Genomic DNA, 20,114 nt, shown 5'->3' on the forward strand with positions numbered 1-20,114 from the left:
TCCTCCTCCCCGTTCTCTTATTCGGTCAGACCAGTTGGACCAGTTGTAGTGAGCAGTGCATTTTTTTTATTCTTAATTGTGTCCCTGTGTGGATAATCAGGTGATAATTCTCATCTGTCACACACAATAGAACTCTTATCACACCGGTACCGTGATTAAGTCAAGAGGCAGCTCCAGGTTAGTCAGGTCATTTATAGAATTAAAATATTTAGCAGCTTTTGTTGTTTGACTGTGCACCAATTATTGGTGTGAAGGTGTTTTTTTTTTTAGCTGTAAGCAACTTTGTGTTTGATATGAATCAAGAAGAGCAGCATTGACCGTCAGGAACTTTCCACTGTGTCTTTGTGGCGAGACGAGGGTTGAGTGCTGTCAACACCGCAGGTATCAGCAGCTCATACCTGTCATACCGCTGTCACCCTCAACGCTCCCAAACAAAAACATCCACGTCACTTCACCTCTCATGCACAGTCCCAATAACTCCCTCTGCACCTGAGCTTCAGTTTTGTGTTTTTAATGACACCGACCAACAGTTCAGTAACTGATTTAAATATTAAACAGCCTTAAAACAAATAGAACAGTTTGTTTGCTTGCGATCAAACAGCTCACATTTTACGTTGGAAATGAACACATTGGAGAAAATAAACGAGTTAAAGAGGTCTCCTATCTTTGCTTTTTATGCACCGATATTGATTTAGAAAAATAAATCTTAAGAACACATTCAGTCGCTTTTAACCAGCATGACAACAGGACGATACGAGCCCAATCAAATACACTAGTAGGTCACATCCCCGTGCAATTATTTCCAGAAGGAAACCAGCTTTTAATAGGTACTAAATAATGATGTGGTTACTAATCACTGTTGCAAACCAGCTAAACAAGTGGTTGTAAAACTTTATTGTTGTGTAAAAAAAATTATGAAGCCTGACACATGAGTGAAACTCGTTAGTTGGAAATGAGTCTTTCCAGCTCCACAGAGGCTCCGCCCCCTAAATTACACAGTTGAACAGTGTGCTGGTTTCAATGCATTTGACAAAAGTCAACAAAGGAGTCTGGTTGTCATTCAAGTTGGGGGTCCTGTTCTTTAACGAGCTTCTAGACCCGCCCAGTGAAGTCAGTGCTGCCGCGGTCCGTTTCCTCGTCGTGGCCGAAGCCGACGCGGCTGGTTTATGATTAAACCAGCCGGTGAGCTTGTGACCCACTTCTCACTGAACCTGCCGTCAGGTTTATTTGTGCAGCCAAATGTGGTTCAACACGCCATCCCTCAAGCCGTGTACCACATTTTCCACACTTCCTCTTTATTTTTCTACAATTACAGTCTTTTTTTCCTACTTTCACCCTGCCCTGAGAGAGGAAGGCAGTGTGTTCTTTTGGATCCTTTTGGCCCGTCTTCAGCCCAGCTCCTCTTTTGCTTTTCCCTGCTTGCGGGGCATCTTCTTGCTGCTGCTGTCCTCCAGCTCTTTGCTCTTGTAGTAGTGAGGAGCCACTTCAAGCAGCCAGCCGCTGTCTATCTCGATCACCTGCAGGCGGGGGAGGGGGAGTCAGATTAATCAGTGTTGTAAATATAGTACAGGAACACTTCCTGGTCAGTGTGCTGTGTCATTCTGAGGAAGCCTTTGTCACTTTGATATTTACATTTTAAACAATAGCTCTCTCTGTGCTCCACGAGTGCCTTCCACATTAGCAGACCGTGACAACAAATACTGCCTATGATCTCCAAAGTCTGCAAATATTTGAGAGCGACTCAAGTTTTTGCAAAGTAAACAGCGGGACATCCTGAGTGGACAGACCTGTCTCATGAACTCCTTGGTGGTGAAGACCAGCTCGTGGTAGATGAGCCAGCGGGGCTGCTCCTCGAACAGACAGCTGTTGGGGTGGACGTACACCGTCTGCTGGTGCTTCACCGTCTTGTAGCCGCCTTTGCTCAGCCGCGCCGTGTGGTAGAAATAGCCTGCCGTCACCGCCTGGGAGAGGGACGGGAGAGGGACAGGAGAGGGACAGGAGAGACACGAGAGGGAAGAGAGGGACAGGAGAGGGACGAGAAGGAAGAGAGGGACAGGAGAGGGACAGGAGAGGGACGAGAGAGGGACAGGAGAGGGACAAGACAGGGACGAGAGAGGGACAGGAGAGGGACGATAGAGGGACAGGAGAGACATGAGAGGGACAAGAGAGGGTCAGGAGAGGGAAAAGAGAGGGACAGGAGAGGGAAGAGAGGGACAGGAGAGGGAAGAGAGGGACAGGAGAAGGAAGAGAGGGACAGGAGAAGGAAGAGAGGGACAAGAGAGGGACGATAGAGGGACAGGAGAGACATGAGAGGGACAGGAGAGGGACAAGAGAGGGACAGGAGAGGGAAGAGTGGAACAGGAGAGGGACAGGAGAGGGACAAGAGAGGGATGAGAGAGGGACGAGAGAGGGACAGGAGAGGGAAGAGTGGAACAGGAGAGGGACAGGAGAGGGACAGGAGAGACATGAGAGGGACGAGAGAGGGACAAGAGAGGGACAGGAGAGGGACAGGAGAGGGACAGGAGAGGGACAGGAGAGGGACGAGAGAGGGACGAGAGAGGGACAAGAGAGGGACAAGAGAGGGATGAGAGAGGGACGAGAGAGGGACGAGAGAGGGACAAGAGAGGGACAGGAGAGGGACAGGAAAGGGACATGAGAGGGACAAGAGAGGGATGAGAGAGGGACAAGAGAGGGACGAGAGAGGGACAAGAGAGGGACAGGAGAGGGACAGGAAAGGGACAAGAGAGGTAAGAGAACAAAATAGTTTTATAAACAAGTGATTCCTGCAGTTTACAGGTCAATGGATGAGTTTTGACATCTAACCAGGGTTGGGAGGGTTATTTAAAAAATATATTCCGATAAAATTACAGATTACCTTTTTAAAAAGTGTTTTCAGTAACTTAATCCAAGGGTCATAATATTAATGTAATTGACTTGCTTACTTTCGGATTACCTCAATGCCAAATATGGATATAAAGAGTAATGTAGAAAAAGAAATGTGGGCGGGGATAATTTAACATAAAATATCTGACCCCAAACGAACCTCAACTAAAAGCAGATTCCAGTCGGTGAACAACCACCAAAGCAGGAGAAGCAGATAATTCACCTTCCTGAGAACATTAGTCATTCAGGAGTTTCATACTGAAGAGTTTCGTCCCAGTGCAACATTCAGAGCTGCTCTTCCAACCGTGCTTTCACAGATGGACTCAAACCGTTCACACCTGCTGTAATCTAGGTCAGCTGATGTTGGGCGCGTTCACAAAAACAGAAGCTTAAAGCCACATGAAAGTGAAGTCCAGCCGACAGATAGCATCTTTCACACACACTGGTATTGGGGCGGGGCTTGAAGTGCTGAATACACTTTCCTTGTGTTTGCATGTAAGCATGGAGACATCACTGCCCTCTGGCTTATAACACAGGATGCTGCGAGCGCCACTCTACAGGCAGAACTAAAGACGAATAAAGGCTCAGAAAAGTGGCCTAAAAAGAAGAAAAAGCACCATCTACAGCCACATATGTTATTTAGATATTATCTAAAGCTAAGCTGTACCTTTTAATTAATAAGTTATGGGATTGATTTTGCCTAATTTGTCTGCAGGTGAAAGGTCGATGAAAAAAAGGTGCAACCCAACTAATAAAACAAAAACGCCCTTTCTTATCTGAAGTGGTTTAGGAGTGCGTTCACGACATACATATGACCCAGATATGACAAGGTTATATATATAGATTCTGTTCTTCTTTCTAGACCCCAGAATCTTGATTAACTCAAGTGTTCTTGAGCAAAAACCAGCTGTCTGATGGTGACCTTTCACCCCACTATGGAAACAAGAAGATCATGCTTTGACAGAAGCCTAAGTAAGCAGCTTGAGGTCATGCGTGAATTATTGGTGAAGTTTCAAACAACCATCAGTCATCTTCAGTCGTTAACCTTGAAACAGTGTTAACCCTGAGGGGTTGTCGACTTTGGGGAAAAAAATAATAAACAAAGCAAGTATTGCATGCAGTGTTTGCCTTTTTAGAATATTAGAAAAGTTTGGAATGTTTCCGTGAGTCTCGCTGGACACGTTTAGCTCCTCTGAGCTTTCATTTCTGCCTTCCACGACTGTTACTGTAATTAATACAACTTCCTCCCTGACAGGTAAAGCCCAACTCACCAGCCAACTAGCAGCCGGGGTCACATCGACTCAAAGTATAAAACATCCTCTGTATTTAAACCCACGAGGGTTGCTTTTCAGGTATCACTGACCTTGCGAATGGGCATGCTGTCTCCGTCGGAGCTCACCACCTCCACCTCGATACGATCCATCAGACCCTCCAGCTGGTCCCGGACATCCCGGGCTCTCCTCATGGAGCGGAACTGGATGAAGTTCTCGTAGCACCACTGTGTGGAGTAACCGCTCTCCAACCACTGTGGGAGAAAGACTGCAGTTAGCACGACACCCGGGGATTCTGGGGGGAAACAGCGGTTCCCAACCTGAGGATCTGGAGCCCAAAAGGGGGTCGCGAGATATATCTGTGGGTTCACGAGCTAAGTTGAGCAAATCGTTCCTCTGATCTCTGCTCCGGCCATGAAACAATTGGTATATATATACATATTTATATATATTATTATATATATTAGTGACCGACCTCACTAGCAGGTTCACATTTGTGGTTTTGGGCGAAATGTCCCGCCAACTATTGGATGGATTGTCATGAAAGAACTGTAACAGTTCCTGTAAAACACTGCAAAGAATAATTTCAGATTTTAAACCGCATTTAAATTAAACCGGTTTGTATGAAAAGCCATAGTGCAGCAAATTGAACCTGTTTTATACACAGTTATACACAGCATCATTCAAAATCATAGAAACGATTCAAATATCCATCCGGTCTTTTTGGCAATTATCCTGACAATAAATTACAGGTTAAACTGTTTGGATGTTTCAGTTCAGCCGGTCTGAACATGTTTTAAAAACTGTTTTGCATACCAGCAGATTCATCCAGAGCGTAAAGAACACCTCTTCATAAAGACGGGGTTTTTTCTTGCAGGATTATGGGATCAGATTGCACGAGACTGAACAGTGGTGCCAACAGATCGGTAACTGATCTTTAGCTCTAGCTGATGTTACCCAGCTGCGTTTATACCTGTGTGTAGACGTTGAGCAGCACCAGGTGGTCTCCCCCCGGCACCACAAAGTTCATCCTGGCGTTGTCGGCGTGCACCACCTTGTCTTTGGGCCGGTAGAAAATGGAGTTGTTCACCGACAGCATGGCGGCAATCGTCAGCACTTCCTCCGAGCACTTGTACCTGGAGGGAGATGCAACATGGAGATGGAGGTATTTCTACAAGGTTTTCTTCCTGAACTCTCATGCATTCACTAGATACGTTTCTCTCTTTGTGCATTCTTGTATCCTTTATATCCTTAAAGGTCACAAAGTTAACAAGACAAAGACAGAATTATACTCACTTTGAAGAGGAAGTATACCAGCTCAGATATGTGCACCCGCCCCCCCCCCCCCATCTCATTTGCCCAGTCATGTTCAACACTGTGAATCAATTCCTCCATTAGAGATTCTCCTGCTTAACTTCCTTATCTTTGACTTTTCTGTTATATAGCCATGTATAATATTATCCAACCTGGCAACACAGATCTTATTGCAAAAGCTGGAGGACTTCTGGAGTAACTTCCAAAACCCCAACTGCATAATTAAGAACTGGAACGACTAACAAACAAGCCTGGAAGAGTTTGGTATTGTAAATAAAACAATATTGATTAAATACATCTTGCTTCATGCAGGTAATGCTTCTTTCCAAATGAACACAGTGCTTTTTTATCAGACTGGAGACTCACTGCTCGGAGGCCAGGATCATCTTGCTCAGCATGGGGTCCACCGGGAGTTCAGCCATCCTGCGACCCAGCTGATCCGCAACACACAAGAACACAAAGACTTCATTCATGCAATAAATAAACAATAACCTCACGTCCTCACTGATAAACAAGACGAGCTTGGAAATCAACTTTATACGCTGTGAGTGAGTCGTCTCACGTATCATCTCTTTTCATCAAGGAAGAGACTCGTCAGTGCTCGAGGCCAGGACACGGCATCACAAGCATCAGGTATGTACAAAACGCCACGAAGATGGACATAGATTATGTGTGTCGAAGTCAAAGTTATGTAATGCCATGTATGTTATGTAACTCTGAAGTAAAGAATGTAAAATATGTTTCTTTTGTTTGCTTATGACCCTCTGATGGCGTGACTGGAGGAAGAGGTTGGAGTTGGCGAACAATGAACTCCAACCAACTACATGTTGTATGTGTAATAATCACGGGAATGTGATCGATTCCTTGAGGGGTCTTTACTGGATTATATTGAAAAAAGAGGCAATCAACACAATAAAATTGGACCCAGGTCAACCGAAATAAAGTCTCAAGTTAGTCTTTCATCTCCGTTTTTGGTCTCCACCGACTCTTTAGCTGCAAAATGTTCCAACACTAACTTTATCAATACGAGTGATTGGCAGCTATAATACAGTCTGTACCTTGGTGAGCTCTCCCAGGTGGTTGAGTGCTCCAAGAGCGTAGAGCTGCTCCAGCGCTAGGACCAGAGTCTCGTGAGGAGGTGGGTCCATGAAGTCAAAGTGAATGAGGTCATTGATGCCTGCGAGCAAAAAAGTAGTTGCTTACTGCTCAGAAACAGGCAGCAAATAACAGCATCTTATTAGTCATCACATCCCACCGAAGAGCGCTTCCTCCCCTCACCTAGACTCTTCAGCAGCAGGACTACATTTCCCAGGTTGGTCCTCTGAATCTCGGGCACAGTGCTTTCCTCCATCTCGTGTTTAAAGGCCCAGGCGGTGTAAAGCCTGAAACATTTCCCAGCAGCCACTCTTCCTGCACGGCCTGCTCTCTGATTGGCCGACGCCTGGGAAGCCAAACAGAAACACACAGCAGGAGGTGATGAGAGGTTTATTCAATACACTACACCTTCTCTTCAGCCCGCCCGTTAAACGTCTAATAAAAGCAGCGAGCAGCTACCCGTGAGCAGGGTGTCACGATGAGCGACTCCATGCCGGTGCGGGCGTTGTAACTCTTCTGTTTGCAGAAGCCTGGGTCAATGACGTAGATGATGCCGTCTATAGTCAGCGAGGTTTCTGCTATATTGGTAGCCACCACCACCTGGGATTGATAGATAAGAGAGAGAGAGAGAGCAGACAGTGCCAAGAGATAACGTGAGTAAAACAACAATCAAACAAAGATTAAATCCAGCTGTATGATAATGGGAACAAAGACGTGAAAACAACATCAAAACAAGGCTTTGATCCATTGACCGGTGTAAAAAAAAAAAAAAAAAAACTAGGATCATAAGTCTCTACCCCCAAATCTCAATGTTCTACAGCAGCCTCTAATGGTGAATAACAGCATGACATTTAATCTGGTTTATTACACATCTGATACTGTTCACAGAGAGCTATTATCTTCACATCATCTCTCAAAGAAATGTCATAGTCTAGTGACCATATTCTGTTTGCCATCAAGTTGGAATAATAATCCTTTACTGATCTGCGTGATAATAAGTAAACGATAACAGTTTCTCCACGCGGTCTCACCTTGCGGGCTCCAAGCGGAGTAGGGTTGAAGATCTTCGCCTGCATGTCTGATGGCAGGTTGGCGTAGATGGGGAGGACCAGCAGCTCTGCTATCTTGGATCCGAGCCGCCTGCATCTCTCCTGGAGGAGCTCGCAACAGGCTTCGATCTCCTCCTGCAAGGAAGCACAAGAGGTTCAAGAGTCAACCAACAAACAACGATAAATAATGAGGATTCAGCCTTTGAAGAAATAACTGATTATGGATTATTTGAATCTCTCCTTAGGTTGGTTCCTTCTTATCTGTGTACATGCAGCACGTGTGTTTTTTCTTTCTGTAATATTGCGGTAACAAACTGTATGTTTAAGATTTAAATACAGGGTAGGACACGAAAGCAAATCTCTTAAATCTCAAATCATTTTAATTGCTTTTCATTCTCTAGTCTGTTGTTTAGTCCACACCAGACTTTTATCAGCATCTAAAACACTTCTTCTTTAACATTATTACAACGTAAACGAGGATGCTTATCTTTCTCCAACTCAAGAGCTATTGTAAGGTAAATGTATCTTAAATGGACAGAACTTATGCAGATGTTTCACACAAAATAAGGAGGAGGAGACCACCAATGTCCCATTATGAATGTGTCCCATGCATACCTGTCCTGTGAGGAAGACCAGACAGTCTCCGGGAGGCTGGGTGACGTGGATCTGGAGCACTGACACCACGCAAGCTTCCAAGTAGTCGGCCTCTGGAGCCTTGACAACCAAACATACAGATACGTACGTCATGCTTTACGTCTCGTGAGGTCCGTTTTTAAAGTAGCCAAAAATCATCAAGTAGCAATAATTTACCGATAATTTAAAAAAACATTCAAATAACATGCTAGTTCCTACTTTGGTGTAGAAGATATCGACGGGGAACCTCCTGCCAGGGATCCTGAACACGGGCGCTTCGTCAAAGAAGCAGGAGAAGCGCTCGGTGTCCAGAGTGGCGCTCGCCACCAGCACCTTCAGGTCCGACCTGAACCTGGCGATGTCCTTAATCAGACCAAACAGGATGTCCGTGTGGAGCGTTCGCTCGTGGGCTTCATCGATGATGATCACACTGGAAGGAGAGAGAGAGAGGATTGAGAGCCTGGAGCGACAGTGACGGTGATCAGGTGTTCAATAAACGGAGATGAACATAATTCATTTGAAATGTTAAACAGAGAAGAATTGTGGGAACTTTATGGGCAACAAGTGATGTGAGGAAAATCGGGTATCAGGTAGCGGAAGGTAAGTGATAATAAAATAAATAGCAGTATCCGATAATTAAAAGACTCCTGACCCAAATTAAATATTTAACTAGAAAACCACTTATATTTCAAGAAAATATAATGGAGTATTTGTCTGCATAAATGAATGGAAACATAAAGAACTAGAATTTCGACGTCGGCGCAACCAGTTGCAGTTTTAACTTCCTCGTTCTCTTCGGGGCGTACCCACCAAACGCGATGAAACTTCATCGCGCGACAAGATTACATGTAAAGTCAATGCAAAGACGCGATTAGACGCTTCATCGCGCCGGGCGACGCGATGGACGCGATAGCGCGGCGCGATGGACGCGATGGACGCGAAAAATCGCTTCATCGCTTCATCGCGCCATCGCTTCATCGTGCCATCGCTCGAGTTGAAATAATTGAACTTTTGCGGCGAATTCGCGTGAAGACGCGCCGCGACAGCCTATCAGCGTTGAGATCGTCACCGACGTGCTGACGTACGGACGTCCTGGTGTTCCCTCGCTTTTTGCCACAATATTTATATATTATATTATATATTGCCCATAATCAAAGTTGGGGGGTGCACGCACGCGCGCGCACACACACACACACACACACACACACACACACACACACACACACACATACATACATATCAATCCCAGCTCTTTCACACACAGAGATCTTTTTTTTTGCGATTGTTTATCACTGGGGCTTATGGCCGGCTATGAAGCACCAGTTCTGGGCAGAGCAGCAGCTAAACCTCCCGGTCCTGTACCCTGGTTAGCAGGTCTTCAAACTGGGCAACAGTCAGCCTGAAGTACCGCTGGAACCGGCCGTCGTCCAGGCGCAGCTCCTGCAGGAGACGGTGGAACTCGCCGAGCTCACGCCGCCTCCGTAGGGTAGCATGCACCCAGAACCGACGTCGGCGCCTAGCCCGCAGACGAAGCTGGGAACTTCTCCAGAGTAGATACAGTGCAGCGATGGTGGTTATCTCAGTCATGATCGACGAGAGAATGAAATGGCGGAAGAAATGTTGTTGTTTGGGCGAGCTCGACGCGATGCCGCGATGAGGCGTTTTTTGGCATATTGGACCGGCGTCAAAACTGGAGCGTCTAGCGCGACGCGATTTCATTTGTCGCGCGATTAAATCGCGTTCATCGCGTTTGGTGGGTACGCTCCGTTAGACGTTTGTGTGAAGTTGTCATAATTAGCCCAAAACGTCTTGAGGTCGCAACAAATCCGAATCGGTTCATCCTTGTCCAGGTGGACATTTAGGCAAAATTTGAAGGAATTCTCAAAGGTTTTTCTGAGATATCATGAGAATCTTTGCCTCACCTGTAGCTGGCCAGGTCGGGTTCAGTGAGAAACTCTCGGAGCAGCATGCCGTCTGTCATGTACTTGAGCACCGTTCTCTCCGAGGTGCAGTCCTCAAAACGAATACTGTATCCCACCTGGATGAGGCCATCGAGATGATGGGAAAACACTATAAATTAAAATGCTAGAACATAGTAGTACATTAATTACAGTGTAATCCAGTATTCATCGCTGTATTTATGTTAAATTAAATCCCTTTGTCAATACTGAATTAATAAAGTGTGAAAGAGAAACGGGATCAGCATGATAATGTGCCGAGCTCACCTCATTCCCAAGCTTGACGCTCATCTCCTGCGCCACTCTGGCTGCCACCGACATGGCTGCCACTCTGCGAGGCTGCGTACATCCGATCTTCATGCCTCCGTTTGTGTAGCCCTGAGAAGTCAAGAAATTAAATGTGGATTTGTTTTTTACTATGCAGTTAAACCTACTTTTAGTGGACTTTCTTTATGTGCACTGCTACACTTTTATGCAAGTATATGATGTTATTATTATTAGCTTGTGCGCTCACGTTTTCCAGGAGGTACTGCGGGATCTGGGTGGTCTTTCCGGAGCCTGTCTCGCCCTCGATGACCAGGATTTGGTGCTCCTGGATGGCAGCTAGCAGGTCCTCTCTGTAGGGGAAGATGGGCAGGCTGCGTCGGACCTCCTGCATGGACTGTTTCTTCATCTCAGCCTGGGACAGAGCCAGGGCCTCCTCATCCTGAACGCAGCAGATTCAGAAAAAATTCACTAGATCATCTTTTTTACAGTAATATAGGGTTCGACCGGTTTAAACATTTACTGGTTTACTGTATCACATCACAACGTGTCGCACTTGACTCAGCAGCCACTCCCAAGTGGAACATAATGAGACCATGAATGAGAACACATCCTTTACTGCACACTTCTGGGCCGCTTGTCACAAGCAGAGATGGGGAACAGGCCACACAAGTCTGGTAAGGTCACTTGTTTCTAACTCCACACCTTCAGATTTTAATTTTCAAACTTCAAACGACACCTTCGCACTTCATCAGACATTGTGCAGCTCTCTCCGGAGCCACACTAGGCTTTATGCACGTTCATTTATTCTAAACAGCAGGCAGATCTAACAAGAAAACCGGCATTTCCACATGGAATGATAAAAGCCATTCGACTGCAGATTGAAAACTAATAAAAATAACAAATAAACTACGCGAACACATGTTCCTATTTGTATTTTCAGCAGTTTTCATCATTGGGGAAGTGACGTTAAAATTGAGACACACGTAGTAAAGTAGTAAAAATGAATCGCACCTCCTCCGACCGAGTTCCCTTCATGGTCATGGCTGTGCTGACGAAGTCGATCATCTCCTCCTCCTCCAGGATGAGCTGGTACTTCTCCTGCTCACACCTCATCCCTTGCTCTCGCTCCCTCTTGGCCCCGAGGGCCGTCTTCAGCCTCTCCTCCTCCCAGCGGCCTTGCTCTCCTCCCAACTCCATGGGAGTTTCTTCCAGCTCCAGGTCTCTCTGTGGCACCTCCTGGTCAGCGGGGAGAGGGTCACAGGAAAACAGTTGAACACTTTACGGGATTACTTTTTCTGCACATTGTGTCAATGTGACATCCCTCATTCGTACCTTGCTCCTCTTCTCCTCTGGCATATAGTATCTGTTGTTCCTCTCCGCTTGTTCCTTGGCACCCGCCTTTTTGTAGTCTTTAGCCAGGTCTCGAAGGGTACGTTTGTATTCCAGCTCCTTTCTCTCCCTCTCAGTCAGCTCATCTGTATGGAAAAGGTACTCGTCGTCTTTGATCTCTGCCTCCAAGTCCTCCAGCTTCTCGGCCTCTCTCTTCTTAAGATATTCCCAGCGAGAACGCTTCCTCAACTCTGGCACCTACAGAAGAAAGACAAAGGATCAGAAACGTTGTCTAGCAACTGATTTTTAGTGTCTATTCCCCCAAACAACACGTCTTAGTGACAAAATATTCTGTTTATAAATATAACATTATTTTTTCAGGACATAAAAACTCCTTTACCATTTTATTCTGATCTTCTTCAGCCATCTTTAGCCTCTTCTGAGCTTCCTCATAAGCCTGGAGAAAAACAAACGAAGAGTGAAGGTGTTTATCTGCACGGCATCGTGGAATCTTTGAAAAAGTGCAGTCGGGAACTTGTTATTCCCACCTTTTTGTCAGTCCTTTCCGTTATGTTGCGGGTCTTTTCTTTGTCTTTCAGCTTCACTCTCTCAGCAAATGCATCTCTCTCTTCGATGTCATGCTGTCGCTCCCTCTCTTCCTTCTCCCACTCTTCCTCCTCTTCTTCGTTCTTGACAGACTTGGGGTCCCCTTGGCCTGAATTACCCCTGTTATTAGATTTTGAAATGCATCACACCTCTGATTTAGAATAGAAATACATTTTACAACAAGTTTAAAAGGCTCTGGATGATTTAGCGGTTTCATACTTGGTTGGTTTCTCCTCCAACTGACACCTTAAATCTTGTGGCTTTTCATACTGACGTCTAAAATATTTTTTATTTCTTTTTGTATGTGTCTTGGAACTGAAAAATCATAGAAAAAAATTCAAGTAGATCATTTAGAGCACAATTATCACTAATCATGTTTTGTTTTCTGTGTGATTGTTTTTCCTTTTCTGTTTCTATTGGCTCTCCCAATGGTCAATAATAGGTGTAACTATATGAACAGTGTTTCTTTACTGGGTGTAAACACTGTCTGAATATGACCACCCACCCAGAATAAATGAACGCACAACTGAAACATGCATTTAGAAATATGATAAACTCGACATAAATGAGAAAACCATGGCATAATCATTCAAGTCTAACTGGGATAGCTTGTTTGTTTTAAATAAATATGAAACAAAGTGTAAAGAGAAGCTAAACTAACAGAGTAAAATCAGCACAAAAGATCCGGATTACCTTTTCGGTACTTCCTCCTCACTTGATGACTCGCTCTCTTTCTTCTTTCTGATGTGCTTCCTCTTGTTTCCTCGGACTTTGTCCTTGTTTTTCTTTTTCACTTTCTGCTTCTCCGTCACAGCGTCTCCGTCGCTGACGCCGTCGCTGTCCTCCAGCAACGTGTACGTCCGATTCTTCTTGTCCATTTCAATGGCTTCCCGTTCCATCGCCCGGGAAGGTTTCTCAACAACCTGCTTGCGAGGAATCTATAACACAATGAGTGGTAAAAGATTGTTAGAGGATTAAGAACAACTGCTTGATGGATTTAAAGTTTATATCTTACGGAAAGTCCAAACAAGTATAGAATATACCTTATCAAAGAGCTCTTGTGCAAAGGCTACGACACTCGGTTCGATGTCAATCGTTCCCGTCTGCTCGAGACGACTCAGAAAGTCTTCCGAACTCGAGGCTTTCCGTGCAGTGCCGATCATGAATTGAGACACATATCTGTCACTCAACCCGAGGATGTCGTGCAGACGGTCATTCACCCACTGCTCTAGATTGGCCATGGTGCCTGTTGAGGGAGCACAACACAAAAACAGCGTTACCCACAATCCAAGAGTAGCTGTAAGCCGTGTAGTTGGGGGGGAAAAAAATTACCGGCTATAACCAATAATTCAATGGTCGAATTCCCTGACTAAACAGCTGAATTTCCATCACCTATAACGATAAAAACAGACCGCCTTTGTGTCGAGCAGACAAAAAGCAGCCACAGTATTTAAAACCCATTCGTTTGTGAGCTTCAAGTACAAAACAGAGAGTTTTCACTGCTTGAACAGGGCACACTTGCTGTGTTATTAGTTGTTGACGAGTGGTAAACAGGCGCTGGAAACTAAAGTAACCATAACAACCACTCGCGAAATAACCCGGTAAATAAAAATAAAGCATGGGAAATATTACATTTTGATACATGGCAACTCAAATTTAAACATACCATGAACACAATTGACTGATATTGCATGCCACCCCCCCAAAAAAGGTCAAACAATGACTACAGACATCATTAAAGTATAATTTATGGCAGAACAGCTGTGTTGAGTACGTTATATTAGGTATACCTAATAAAGCGGTAATTCAGTGTATAAACGCCTTATGTTTAAGTTTAGTGGTATATCGTCATGTAACTGTGCCCTCGGCCTGATGTGTGACTGTAGATCTCAATCTAGTCTCGTCAATGCAACCTGACGATTAAAACGTGACAGTGCCATAACTTCATAGACCTCCACCTTCAACCGTACGCTAGCAGTCGCGTAACGTAAGCAAAGTATATTAAACTTAGCCGATACTGTACTTTGTAAAAGCACCTCGCCTCCTTCACTTACCACTTTTCAACACTTTGACGACGTTGTTGTTATGGCAGAAGTAGCTAAGTTAGCTAACTCGGCTAACTCCGGCTACGAATGAGACGTTAGTTTGAGTTGACGCTCACGAGCTTCCGGTCGAGACGCTTCGTGAGCACATCCCTCCGTACCCGCGTCTAAGTGTTTACTTGTGGCTTTATTTATCCGAACAAAACACAGAAATAAAAAAAATAATCAACACGGTGTTTTGCTAACTTAGCTTAACGCACGCACAGTACAGTAGGAAGCGGAAACACGTCATTAAAAACGAATGCCGCGCTGGAGGGAGTGAGGCGCTTACTGCCCCCATGCGGCCATCTGAGAATCAGCGACACAATGTGACCGTTTTACAATTCGTTTTTGTATAACGGGTTTTCTTAAACGTGTTTATATATATATTACATAAACAATAATGATAAATGTTGAATGAGCAACGATTGACTCACACTGTATTAAAATAAGAGCTACTATCTGAATTAATATTAATTAATTCATGAATTAATTAATCAATTACACAATACTTACCTTGAACTTTCTTGTGAAACAGTGAAAAATATTGGTAACATCGGAGGTCTTCATTTACCATATATTGGAAAATGGGAACGATTGTTTTCACTCTTCATACCATTATTATTGTTATATAATTATAAGTGTAGTTCATATTTTTTTATTAATTGAACAGTTTATTTAATATTTCATTAGTAGTAGTACAATAACAATGCTAAATGACTAAGTGATACCCATTCTTTTACATTTATGCTACAGGTTAATACCTAGATTCAGGTCGGTGAGTCACCAGAACTAAACGTTACTAAAACGGATGTGATCTTAACCACCACCGAAGAACAAGCCGGAGTGATGAAAGGAGGAAGCGAGCACATGCTCTGAAGGTCCTATACAAACACAGGTTGAAAGACAGCTGAGACACATTAATCATCAGGACGGACCGTGAAGATCTCATCGGTCCTCCAGTCTGCTCGGCCCGAGGTCTCACCTGTAAGCCCAGGCAGAGAGATGAAGACTCCGCCGCTGCTGCTGCTGCTGCTGCTGCTGCTGACGGGAGTTTGCGTTGGCGGGTACAAGCCTGTCATCATCGTGCATGGCATTCTTGATGGACCCAAACAGTTCAAAACGTTGTCTCTTCACATCGCCAAGGTAGGACATCTTAAAAGTCATGACGTGCAAATACATAAGAAGTAATGTTTAAATTGAATTCATTGTAGAAAAGTCAGTATATGTATTAAAAATATGTTTTTACTAAAGTCGAAGTTATTATTCTACACTGTAGAAAATAACTTGTTACTTGAGAAAAATAAGTATTAGCATCAAATGTACTAAAAGTAACAACAATGTAAATTTAAATTAAATTATGCAGAATGGCTCATTTAAGAAGACTGTAGTCTATAATATACTTTTGCATTGTTTGTCTATCAGTTTACAGTCATTTATAATAATTTGCTCTGTAATCATTGATTATAATGTGTGTAAATAACCTGAATCTGTGATGTAATAAGTGATCAAAGTACAATATTTACATGCGGAGTCCTAAATTCAAATAAAATAGAAGTAGCTCTAAATTGTACTTAAAGACTAACTTGAGTGAATGTATTAAGTTACTTTCCACCACTGATTAAAATACACTTTAGAAATGTCAATGTCAACTCCTTATAAACCTCATACTCCTTTCATTTCATGCTCACTATTTTATAATTAAGATCTACATTTTCACGATTATTCAGAAGGCAGTCAGAGTGTAAGTGAAGTGAAAATCAGAGCCATTCTCAAGGTAATAATTTCTGTTCCCCCGTCATTTTCTGTTCCCTAAAATCAGTTTTATTATAAAGGCAGTACAGAATAATAGCCCCCATCTGACGAGGTTGGCTGGTAACATTATCAGCACTCAGGTCCATCGTTTGCACACACAACTGATTTAATCAGTGATTAATGTGTGACTCAGTTCCCTCTATTTAAAATGTTGTTCCCAGGTGCATCCCGGGACCAAAGTGACAGTGATTGACTTGTATGACAACCTGGCCAGCCTGAAGCCGTTGTGGAGGCAAGTCCAAGGCTTCAAGATAGCCTTTGACTCCATTGTGCAAAAGGCTCCCGACGGCGTCCATCTTCTGTGCTTCTCACAAGGTCCGTTCTCCAGCTCGTGTACAACTCACACTGAATGCACACACTGCCACACTTTGAGATCCAAGACCAGAGTGGACTCAAACCAACAGTCTCAGGTTTAATCAGGCAGCAACCGCTGGTTCTGAAACCAACGCTGAAGTCCCTTAAACCTGCATTCTATCTGCTGGCCGGCAGGGGGCGACTCCTCTCTGGTTGTATAGAAGTCTATGAGAAAATGGTCCTACTTCTCTCTGCTGGCCACCAGGGGGCGACTCCTCTCTGGTTGTATAGAAGTCTATGAGAAAATGGTCCTACTTCTCTCTGTTGGCCACCAGGGGGCGACTCCTCTCTGGTTGTATAGAAGTCTATGAGAAAATGGTCCTACTTCTCTCTGCTGGCCACCAGGGGGCGACTCCTCTCTGGTTGTATAGAAGTCTATGAGAAAATGGTCCTACTTCTCTCTGCTGGCCACCAGGGGGCGACTCCTCTCTGGTTGTATAGAAGTCTATGAGAAAATGGTCCTACTTCTCTCTGCTGGCCACCAGGGGGCGACTCCTCTCTGGTTGTATAGAAGTCTATGAGAAAATGGTCCTACTTCTCTCTGCTGGCCACCAGGGGGCGCCTCCTCTCTGGTTGTATAGAAGTCTATGAGAAAATGGTCCTACTTCTCTCTGCTGACCACCAGGGGGCGACTCCTCTCTGGTTGTATAGAAGTCTATGAGAAAATGGTCCTACTTCTCTCTGCTGACCACCAGGGGGCGACTCCTCTCTGGTTGTATAGAAGTCTATGAGAAAATGGTCCTACTTCTCTCTTGATGTATTATCTCAGTAAACATTGTAAACATGAGTTTATGGTCTCAATCTCTCGTTTCAAGTCTTCTTCAATCCAGCATGATGTTCATTTAGTACATTATGGTCCATTTAGAGTCCACCAGACCAGAAAGCAGGGGATGCTTTAGGGGGCGGGGCTTACCTGCTGATTGACAGGTCCATTTAGAGTGAGACAGGTCGCTGTCACCAATGCGATTAGCTACTAAGATGACTTATATTATATGTACTGGTTGGAACTCTCTTGATGTTGTTGTCCTTTTCTCCCTTTAGGTGGTCTAATCTGTCGAGCGCTTCTCTCCCTGACTCCAAACCACAACGTGCACACCTTCGTTTCGCTGTCGTCACCACAGGCGGGGCAGTACGGAGGTCAGAGAGCTTCGGCTCGTCTTCTCCACTCGTCTGTATGACCCTTTGCCCCCCCTCCTCATATTTCAATATACTGTCTCACTGCACAGGAACCGACTACCTGAAGTGGGTGTTTCCCACCCAGGTGAAGAAGAACGTGTTTCGGATTTGCTACAACAGAGTGGGCCAGAAGGTATCCATCTGCGACTACTGGAACGGTGAGAACGATGACTTGAAAAGTGGGAAATATTCCCCCCTGGAAGAGATACGACCACCAGATGTATGTTCATCGTGTCTCCGCAGACCCTCACCATCGGTCCCACTACCTGCAGGGCAACAACTTTCTGCCGTTGCTGAACGGCGAGAGACCTCACCCCCACATGAAAGGTAGAGGAATGAGTCGCCGTCGTGGCCGTGATAGTGATGTCATAATGAACCGGCAGTGAATGGCTCCGTTTCTCCTCCTCAGCCTGGAGGGAAAACTTCCTGCAAATCAAGAAGCTCGTGCTGATCGGAGGACCAGACGACGGCGTCATCACACCGTGGCAGTCCAGGTTTCATCACTTTCATAATTCATAGTTAGGCCTAATTAATACGTGGTAAATAGTCTCATCATATGCTATGTTTTCTATTACAGTGACAACAATTATGTCACTACTAGTGCTACTAAAGATGAGCCTAATTCTTCTCTCTCTCCCATTTTTACCCAAATTCTCTCCCGGTTTATTATTTGTGATAAATTAATTGACTTCCCTTATTAGATAACAACCGGACAAAAACATAGGCCCAAATGACATTCATTAATAAAAAAAATTATAAAAATGATTACAACAACTTAACAACTCTTTAATTTAATACACTTAAAAAGTGTTTTTGTTAAAGAGGACATTTTCTTGTGCGTACGTGTTTAGAATACTGACTATATATAATATTTGTTTGATTAAATAATAAAATAACATTCATACATATTGTGTGCATGTGAGGTGACCCCCTAACCCCGAACCTGTTGGATGTGTGTTGAGTGAACTGTTTCTGGTCTAAACTGAGGTTTCATGACCTCTTTACATGAAACGACCGTTTCCTCTTTTCAAAACAGCCACTTTGGATTCTATAACAGCAGCGAAAACATCGTAGAAATGAGGAACCAGGAGGTAAGTCCTGGTCATTCTATATCGACTAGGAAACCCATTTTAAACTTAACTTTTTACACTCCCACTTCCTGTTTTGTACAAAAACTTCTTCCCCTCCCTTTGAAAGTTTTACAGGAACGACACGTTTGGGCTGAAGGCGCTGGAGGCTCGCGGCGGCGTGGCGATGTGCGTTCACTCCGGAGTGAAGCACGTTCAATGGCACTCAAACTACACAGTGTTCAGGAGCTGCATCCAGCAGTGGCTCACGTGAAACACCAGATGTGTGAGAGATGTGAATGCAACACGTGCCTCAACTATCTAAACATATTTATATGACTTTTCTACGAGGCGGTAACCATACAGACGTAAAGATAGCAGTTTTTATTCTTTCCTTTCATGAAGGACGGGACGGACATATCACAGGTTTCCATACTGGTTTCACTGGAGGATTTTAATGGAGGATTCCAGTGAATTCAATCCACCGATGTTGACATTTTGGGAGTGCAGATATGACCCATTAAAATATTCCTTTTTCCAGTAAAGATGCCACATTTTGAAGCCTTCTGCTGTCTGGAGATTCCTGAAAATGGCAAATTCCAGGGTTCTTTTGTCTAAAGAGAATGATTTAGGATTTAAGATTAAACAAACAGTAAATTAGCGAAGGATCAGTGTGAATGTTTTGTGATTTCTGTAGACTTGTGTTCAGCAATGGCTGATTATTCGCTGCCCTCCGGTGGACGTCTATGGAACTTAAAACAGCAAACTGTCCTCCAATCAACTTTTGGGCCTGATGGAGAGTTTCAGATCCTTTAAGAATATCTATACCTGTATTAAAGTCTTTTGTAGTAATGCCAATCTCAAAATGATTATTGTATATGTTTATTTATTTTTTTGATTGACACTTTCACCATTATATATGGTATATATATATATATATATATATATATATATATACATACACCATTGTCAAATAATAAAATGTTCACCTGCTCCTTTCAAAAAATGATGTTGTGTTATTGGACTAAAATGGTCAATACAGAAACTATAACCATGAAGTGCAGCCTCAAGGTTGACCACATGAAAAGCAGAAGTGATAAAGGGTCTCGGTAATATTTAACATTATTAGTTTAATTGATTGTACGTCTCTGATTTAGTCCCGTTTCACTGTTGAACGTTAATTTATTTACACAGTTTGCCCTGAAAACATCAGATA

At 44.0% G+C, this 20,114-nt stretch overlaps 2 protein-coding genes across 2 annotated transcripts; one reads left to right on the forward strand and one right to left on the reverse strand.

Moving 5' to 3' along the window:
• Positions 1-857: 857 nt before the first annotated feature.
• On the reverse strand, positions 858-14,718 carry dhx16 (DEAH (Asp-Glu-Ala-His) box polypeptide 16). Its single transcript, XM_084027938.1, has 21 exons — positions 14,460-14,718; positions 13,449-13,651; positions 13,099-13,343; positions 12,348-12,525; positions 12,200-12,256; positions 11,803-12,057; positions 11,482-11,706; positions 10,718-10,909; positions 10,471-10,581; positions 10,168-10,283; positions 8,465-8,675; positions 8,228-8,326; positions 7,595-7,747; positions 7,023-7,163; positions 6,747-6,909; positions 6,527-6,645; positions 5,835-5,902; positions 5,128-5,290; positions 4,247-4,408; positions 1,788-1,961; positions 858-1,517 (listed from the first exon to the last, which is right to left on the reverse strand). The coding sequence occupies exons 2-21, from the start codon at positions 13,644-13,646 to the stop codon at positions 1,389-1,391; spliced, it is 3,159 nt and encodes a 1,052-aa protein (XP_083884064.1). The 5' UTR covers positions 13,647-13,651; positions 14,460-14,718; the 3' UTR covers positions 858-1,388.
• A 635-nt stretch (positions 14,719-15,353) lies between these two features.
• LOC311025023 (lysosomal thioesterase PPT2-like) lies at positions 15,354-19,901 on the forward strand. The gene is made up of 8 exons (XM_084027692.1): positions 15,354-15,632; positions 16,463-16,616; positions 17,697-17,792; positions 17,882-17,989; positions 18,075-18,158; positions 18,241-18,325; positions 18,868-18,922; positions 19,029-19,901. Exons 1-8 carry the CDS (start codon positions 15,492-15,494, stop codon positions 19,170-19,172), a joined length of 867 nt encoding a protein of 288 aa, XP_083883818.1. The 5' UTR covers positions 15,354-15,491; the 3' UTR covers positions 19,173-19,901.
• Positions 19,902-20,114: the final 213 nt, after the last annotated feature.

The sequence above is a fragment of the Eutrigla gurnardus genome (assembly GCF_963514095.1).
Source record: "Eutrigla gurnardus genome assembly, chromosome: 14".
Taxonomy (NCBI): domain Eukaryota; kingdom Metazoa; phylum Chordata; class Actinopteri; order Perciformes; family Triglidae; genus Eutrigla; species Eutrigla gurnardus.

Excerpts from the sequence above, each read along its gene's own strand:
- LOC311025023 (XM_084027692.1), top strand. The coding sequence starts at position 15,492 with ATGAAGACTCCGCCGCTGCTGCTGCTGCTGCTGCTGCTGCTGACGGGA. Across the intron at positions 15,633-16,462 it reads TGTCTCTTCACATCGCCAAG|GTGCATCCCGGGACCAAAGT; the intron begins GTAGGACATCTT and ends TGTTGTTCCCAG. Across the intron at positions 18,326-18,867 it reads ATCACACCGTGGCAGTCCAG|CCACTTTGGATTCTATAACA; the intron begins GTTTCATCACTT and ends TTTTCAAAACAG.
- dhx16 (XM_084027938.1), bottom strand. The coding sequence starts at position 13,646 with ATGGCCAATCTAGAGCAGTGGGTGAATGACCGTCTGCACGACATCCTC. Across the intron at positions 10,910-11,481 it reads AGGGAACTCGGTCGGAGGAG|GATGAGGAGGCCCTGGCTCT; the intron begins GTGCGATTCATT and ends TGCTGCGTTCAG. Across the intron at positions 7,164-7,594 it reads CTCCGCTTGGAGCCCGCAAG|GTGGTGGTGGCTACCAATAT; the intron begins GTGAGACCGCGT and ends TATCAATCCCAG.